This window comes from Enhydra lutris, unplaced genomic scaffold, assembly GCF_002288905.1.
Source record: "Enhydra lutris kenyoni isolate GAN:26980312 unplaced genomic scaffold, ASM228890v2 scaffoldscaffold62, whole genome shotgun sequence".
NCBI classification, from domain to species: domain Eukaryota; kingdom Metazoa; phylum Chordata; class Mammalia; order Carnivora; family Mustelidae; genus Enhydra; species Enhydra lutris.
This window is the reverse complement of record NW_019154146.1, coordinates 9,717,487-9,725,226: the sequence shown is the minus strand read 5'-3', so window position 1 is coordinate 9,725,226 and position 7,740 is coordinate 9,717,487. Positions and strand designations below refer to the sequence as shown.

Genomic DNA, 7,740 nt, shown 5'->3' with positions numbered 1-7,740 from the left:
ATGATCCCAGGGTTCTGGGATCGAGCCCCACATTGGGCTCTCTGCTCAGTGGGAAGCCTGCTTCCCTCTCTCTCTCTGCCTGCCTCTCTGCCTACTTGTGATCTCTGTCTGTCAAATAAATAAATAAAATCTTAAACAAACAAACAAACAAACAACTTGGATGCCTGGGTGGCTCAGTTGGTTAAGTGACGGCCTTCAGCTCAGGTCATGATCCTAGAGTCCCAGGATAGGGTCCCACATAGGGCTCCCTGCTCAGCAGGGAGCCTGCTTCCCCCTTTCTCTCTGCCTGCCTCTCTGCCTACTTGTGATCTCTGTCTGTCAAATAAATAAATAAAATCTTAAAAAAAAAAAATGACCTGGGGGGGGGGGGGAAGACATGCTACTTTTGTTTTTTTTTAAAAAGGCGTTCACCTCTTTGTTTAGGTTTATTCCCAGGTATCTTATTGTTTTGGGTGTAATTATAAATGAGACTGACTCTGATTTATCTTTCTGCTGCTTCATTACTGGTGTATAGAAATCTAACAGATTTCTGTACGTTGATTTTGTATCCTGCAACTTTACTGAATTTGTGTATCAGTTCTAGCAATTTTTTTGTGGAGTCTTTTGGGTTATCTATACAGAATACCATGTCATCTGCAAATAATGAAAGTTTTCCTTCTTCCTAACCAAAGAGGTGAAAGACATAAAGAACGTAAACCCTCAATCAGAATGGCTTTCAAGAGCGAAGGTGGTCTTCCTCCAAAGGTGTGAAGGACCCTCTAGAGCACTGGGAGAGCTCTGACAAGACGGCACGTACAGGTGGGCATGCTGGCCTGTGCCCTTCTGACCTGTGTCCGGTGTCCTTGTTCGCACATCATCTGCCACTATGCAAACTCCATCCTGTAACTGGCGCCTGTCAATTTCATCGCCATTCCAAGGGCAGCCAGTCTGATAAAGAGTGGCCCAGTCCATGCCTTGATCACAAAAAGGAAAGGGCTCAGACGTAGCATGTAACGGGAAGCCATTTGAAAGGCTTAATGCAGGAGCATGAGTGGATTGAATTCATGTCCTTTTTTTTTTTTTTTAATCACTCTGGCTGCTGGGAAGCTGTACAACTGGAGAGACATGTAAGGAGCTTGCTGTGGTGTCTGAGGTGATGGAGATGGAGATGTGATAGGAAAGCTTTCTGGATCCAGCACGATGCTGAACGTGGCTTCTAATGAATCCCTCCCACTACAAACATCTAGAAATGTCTAATGAAATATAATACAAGCTATTTTAAGACACAGCCAAGTTCTAAAGAAAATGGGGAGAAGAAATAAAGGCGAGTCCTCAGGTGACAGAATAAAAGCAGAATCTTCAGCAGAAGTGGTGAGCACAGGGTGGCTACTGTAAAATGCCTGCAGGCTCCTTGGACGGGACTTTACCACTTGTTCAGAGCAAGAGATGTGGTTTTGAGTCTCATGTTCAATGGGAATTAAATCTGAGATACCTATAGAAAGGCAAGTCCCTGGAAAGCTTGCCCTCTCTCTAAGAGAGTCTACAAAACTCTGCCCACCAGCTCATGAAAGCAATGAGAAGAGTCTGTTTCTGCTTGGGGCTCTGGATGAGAAATCAACCCTAAGACTATACCATCCACAGGTGTGTCTGAATTTACACTCCCCATGTGCCACAGGAATCCCAAACCAGGGGATGAATATCAAACTAGTTCAGCAACAGTGAAACCCCTGGGGTATCTGACGGAAGTAAACACAAAGGCTGCTCTGGGAGGACAGATTTACAATCCAGGGTGCTTGGGACTCCCACAGAAAGTGATCTGTTCGGCAAAAGACAAATTCACAGTAAAAATACATAACCCATGTCAACCCGCAATCTAATACAAGAGGGTCAATGCTGCCCCAAATGGTAATTAACACCTCAGTAAACTAAAATAAAAGAAGACTCTGGGGGCGCCTGGGTGGCTCAGTGGGTTAAGCCTCTGCCTTCGGCTCAGGTCATGATCTCAGGGTTCTGGGATCGAGCCCCGCATGGGGCTCTCTGCTCAGCAGGGAGCCTGCTTCCTCCTCTCTCTCTGCCTGCCTCTCTGCCTGCTACGTGATCTGTCAAATACATAAATAAAATCTTTAAAAAAAAAAAAAAGAAGACTCTGAAAGAGACTTTGAAATTATCTTAAAAACGACAGCAAGAACACAGCCGAGATGAACGAACAGGACAGTATGAGAAAGACGTGATGGCAGCCAGGGGGAGTAGTTACAGCGCAGACCGGGAGGCAGACGGACTCAGGCTGTACTTGAAGCGACAGCTCGCAGGAACCGCAGACGGGCTGAATGCGGAAGGAAGAACAGGAGCTCCTAGCAGTTAGCTCGAGCAACTAGGGAGCTGCTGGAAGCCATGCCATTTACCCAGATGGAAAGGCGAAAGGAAAGAAAGCTTAGCAGAGGAAGGGTGGGCTCAACAAGTTGAGTTTGGGACATCGATTAGACATCTGAGCAGGGACAACAAGCAGGAAGTTGAAGATTCAAATCGAGCACTTGGGTTAGAATGTAGGATCAGAGATACCCATCAGCAGCATGTAGATGATAATTAAAATCTTATAAATTAGTATCTATTCATTCTTCCAGATGTGACTTCAGAGTCCCCTCCATGGAGCCTTCCATGACTTCCTAAGCAAAGCGAAGGGCTCTCAGAGTGACCTGTAATCTCTCTTACACCTTCTAGGATTTTGTTTATTTCCCATCTCCCCACCATTGCGGACAGGGCCTGGCACACAACCAGGAGCCAACACGTTTATTCTGTTCCTGGTTGGTGACTATTTTAACGTTCTACGTGCTAGCCCCTGGCACAGTATCCAGGCACTCCAAAATATTTACTGAATGAAGAAATGAGCTAACCTTCTGAGCTGCCAGACTCTGACTGCTTTCACTCAGAGCCAAAGATGTAAAATACTGGATACACTCATCAAGCTCCGTTTGAGGTAGAGAAGCCAGCAACTGTCTGAGCTCTTCTTCAATGGAAGAATCCTGTCATAAAAGGAAAAGAAAGTCTTCATAATTAAGCTCCACAACTGAGCACAACAAAAGTACCGAAGAATCATTGCCAAAACAAAAGAGCAGGGATAAAGGAGAACTTTTAGTCTTGAAAACTGTGGCCCACCTAAGCACATAGTGAATCACTTAATTCTGAGTTCTGTACTTCTGTCTGCTGCCTCAGTCTGAGAGCCCTAAGGCAAAGTTTAGCCCTTGGCTCAAAATGGATTATTACACTTTTTCTACCTAAATCTTGCTTCTTTAAATCCAGAACTCATTACTATCTGATTTTCTCTAATAACTTACATCTAGCATATCCATTTTTCTATTTTTCAACAACTGATTGCAAGTTTTCAGATTTTCTTTTCTAGGAAAGCCTCAGAAAGGTGCTGAAGAAGCAAGCTCTAATACCTATTAGTGGTTAATAATTAATATCTATGTGGGCTAACGCATTAATATCTATATGTGGTGGTTAGTAAAAACCTATGCAGAGTGATATATTAATACCTACAGGTAGTGGTTCGCTGGGGGCTTTCTGCACCCCCAGGAAACAGTCAGCAGTGTCTGGAGATAGTTTTGGTTGTTACAACTGAGGGGATTGCTACTGGCATCCAGTGAGTAGACCAGGGATGCTGCTAGACGTCCTACAATGTACAGAACAATCTTCCACAACAAAGAATTATTAGGCCCAAAATGTCAGTACTGTTGAGAAAAACTGACCTAGAGCAATATTAGAACTAGTTCATTGATTAGTTCAATATTAGAACTAATTCATTGATGTTGATTGGCTATGAAGTTCCCCACTGGTGTACAGAGACTCACAACGCCCAAATGGGGAAAATAACACAAGAGAAACAACATCTCCTGGTAAATCAAGAAATCTTTGTATAGGAACTACAATTTCCGGTTAACATCTAGTTTACCTGCTTGTGAAAAGTAGCCGACAGACTACTTTTTGAATGGTTACTTTGCACCCAAAGTGAAGATGAAATATTAATCCATTTTTCACTCACTGGACTATTTTATTTACTTACTTCTTTTAAAGACGGCAAAGGAGGTGGTGGGAGAAAAAAGCGAGGATCACTCTCTTTGCTTCGGGCCAAACCAATAAGAGTTCTCAGATCACAGGCTTGAGCAATGATCCTGTACTGGTAATCTATTGTAAAGGTAGGTTGTTAGCACCCAAATTAGCTTATAGTTGTTTTAAGAATTAAATGCACACTTAATTTTTAGACTACAAGTTTGCGATTCAAAATTTCCCAAGTCTCTTTACATAATTACAACTGCATTTACATACCGGTAACCCAGATATCCAACATTTCCACGCCTGATCTCACAATTCTCCTCAACACATATGTAGGTATATCGTGGTCTAACCTTTTCGAAGAACTGAACTTCAAATGCGAAAACTGATAGGTCAGAACCGGTTGAACTGCTTCTCCTTTTCTTTGTAGTAATTCTAGTGTTTAAAAACTGTTTTGATCACTACTTAAAAAACCTGAGGTTGCACTGAGATCTATGTCACTGGTAAAGTGTGGTGCTTTGCAACCCGTCATGTCCATGAGCAATCTGAGGTTCCAGATGGTCGTGCTTTGTCTGAGCCTTCATGATTTAACCAGTCCAGCCTTTATGTATTGCTCTGAATGACTGTGTCCCCACCCCCAATCATAAGTTGAAATTTCCCGATGTCATGGTATTTGGAGGTGGGAACCCTTGGAAGCCCCCATGACTGGGATTACTGTCCTTATAAAAGAAACCCAGAGATATCCCTTGTCCCCTCTGCCACATGAGGACACACAGTGAAAAGCTGGTCATCTCTGAACCAGGAAGCAGGTCCTCACCAGATAGCAAGTCTGCTGGCCCTATGACCTTGGGACTTACCAGCCTACACAACTGTAAGAAACAAATTTCTATTGTTTATAAGCCACCCAGTCGACAGTATTGTTACCGCAGCCCGAATGGACTAAACTATGTATCGAAAACAAAATTACAACCACTGAAGCAGACATATTTTTTTTTAAAGAATTTATTTATTTGACAGAGAGAGATCACAAGTAGGCAGAGAGGCAGGCAGAGAGAGAGAGGGAAGCAGGCTCCCCGCTGAGCAGAGAGCCCGATGCGGGGCTCGATCCCAGAACCCTGTAGATCATGACCTGAGCCGAAGGCAGAGGCCTAAACCACTGAGCCACCCAGGTGCCCCAGCAGACATTATTTTAATAATGGCAGTTCATAACCTGGGTGAGTTCTTTAAGATCAAGTGGGGAACTCTCCCAAAATCTATGTGCCTGGGCTCCAACTCTGATTTTTCTGATATAGTAAGTCTGAAATGGAGTCCTGGAAGGTAGACTTTTTTTAAAGATTTTATTTATTTATTTTGAGAGACAGTGTGTGCACAAGCGGGGGGGTGAGAGGAGAGGGGGAAAGGGAGAGAAAGAAGCAAAATCCCCGCTGAGCAGGGAACCCTATGCAGGGCTCGATTCTAGGACCCTGAGAACATGACTTGAGTTAAAGGCAGATGCTTAACTGACTGAGCCACCCAAGCACCCCTACATTTTTAAAAAGATTTTTATTCTAAGTCTCCACTCACAGTGAAAATGCTTATAAGTTATTTAATATTATATATATATGTATATAAATATATAATATTATAAGTTATTGTAATTAGAGGCACCTGGGTGGCTCAGTTGGCTGGACATCTGCCTTCGGCTCAGGTTATGATCCCAGGGTCCTGGGATCCAGTCTCATATTGGTTCCCTGCTCAAGGTGAGCCTGCTTCTCCCTCTCCCTCTGCTGATCCCACTGCTTGTGCCCTCTCTGTGTCAAAAAAATAAACTTTAAAAAAATATGTCTTTAAAAAAATAAAAATTAAAAAAATATAAGTTACTGTAATTACAGCCACCAATCAATTCAACTTGTATGGAAGCAAAGATATTTTCTCTGAAAATATTTTTTGTTTACCCCGTTTTATAAGATGACTCTACTGATAGAGTATACTTTAGTCTCTGTACTATAATCAGAGCAGATCTGAACTCTTGCTCATGTACTTTTACTGCAGAACTCGCAATTTTTAAATACAATTAAATATTTTAAATCTTCCTTTAAAAATAACACACACACACGAGTCAGGTACATTTGACTCAGTCTTAAAGCAAAGTAACTTGCTGAAGTGAAAACAAGTGTAACTCTATGGTGTGGCAAGCAATTAAAATATATTTTGTTAAACATGAACCAAAAGAAAATGCAAATATAGAATAAGGCTATCACTATCAGCACCAAGAGTTTCTCTAATCAGGTAAAACTTCGTTCTGGTAGAAAGTCACACAAATACACATCTTCCTCAGTTTTGAGCCTGTTCTTATCAAACACATCTGGCTACCAGGCCAGCAGTTTCCTACTTTCTCTATCCGTGGAATTTCTTTTTTAAAATTTTCATATTCAGATTTCCTGAATCATTTTCCCTCCCCGACATCTCCTTTCCGTCCCCTGGTATCAGCAAACAGAAGCTAGCAGGCGGCGCGGGAGGGGCTCGGAGGGCCGTGTTACCGTGCCAGTGATGGGTCTCCGACATTTCCTGCACGGACTGCAGCCGCGCGGCTCTGTCCCCTGACTGGCTCTTCCTCAGGAGCAGCCACACAGCACACTCGTGATCCTCGACATCAACGGTACTAAAGGGGTCTTCGCAAAAAGAAAAAAGAAGAAGATAACATAAACAGTGTGAACAGTTAAAACATGTTGTCCTCCCACTTACTTAGGATGATAAGTTGTAAGCACTTGAAATCTACAATAAGAGACTGAATTCCATTTCCAGGCACTAATAGTGACTGATAGGTTTGTTCTAGTTCTGTCATATTATTTTGTTAATATTTATTTTGTAGATTATCATGTGCTTTCATTTTATATACTATGTTGCCTTCACAACCTCGTCTCTTTTTTGTTGCTGCTCTTTTTCCCTAAAAAACTTTTCATTGTGGGGATGCATGGGTGGCTCAGTCAGTTAAGTGGCTGCCTTTGGCCCAGGTCATGATCCCAGTGTCCTGGGATCGAGTCCCACATCGGGCTCCTTGCTCTGCAGGGAGCCTGCTTCTCCCCCTGCCTCTGCCTGCCTCTCTGCCTGCCTGTACTCTCCCTCTCTGACGAATAAATAAATAATCTTAAAAAAAAAAAAACTTTTCACTGTGAAAAATATTGAACATATGGAAGAATTAAAAGAATAATACATTAACATCCATATGTTTACAACTATATTTAATAAACTTCATGTTTTCATATTTGCTTAATCTATATGGATGTGTATTTTTTCTCTAAAACATGTGAAAGGAAGTTGCAGATGGAACATTTGATCCTTTTTTTTTTTTAATTTAAATTTTATTTTTTTAAACATATATTTTTATCCCCAGGGGTACAGGTCTGTGAATCGCCAGGTTTACACACTTCACAGCACTCACCATAGCACATACCCTCCCCAATGTCCATAACCCCACCCCCCCTCTCCCAACCTCCCTCCCCCCATCAACCCTCAGTTTGTTTTGTGAGATTAAGAGTCATTTATGGTTTGTCTCCCTCCCAATCCCAATCTTGTTTCATTTACTCTTCTCCTACCCCCTTAACCCCCCATGTTGCATCTTCTCTCCCTCATATCAGGGAGATCATATGATAGTTGTCTTTCTCCGATTGACTTATTTCGCTAAGCATGATACCCTCTAGTTCCATCCATGTCGTTGCAAATGGCAAGATT

The 7,740-nt window shown here is 42.4% G+C and overlaps 1 protein-coding gene across 6 annotated transcripts in view; it reads right to left on the bottom strand.

The window, feature by feature from the left end:
- LOC111158746 (serine active site containing 1) overlaps positions 1 to 7,740 on the bottom strand; it is a 50,425-nt gene that overhangs the window by 28,416 nt on the left and 14,269 nt on the right. For all 6 annotated transcript variants that reach the window (XM_022520984.1, XM_022520989.1, XM_022520987.1 and 3 more), the window contains 3 exons: positions 6,549 to 6,680; positions 4,040 to 4,161; positions 2,871 to 2,999 (listed from right to left, as the gene is read on the bottom strand). In XM_022520984.1, coding sequence (XP_022376692.1) covers positions 2,871 to 2,999; positions 4,040 to 4,161; positions 6,549 to 6,680 — 383 coding nt within the window. The remainder of the gene's footprint in view (positions 1 to 2,870; positions 3,000 to 4,039; positions 4,162 to 6,548; positions 6,681 to 7,740) is intronic.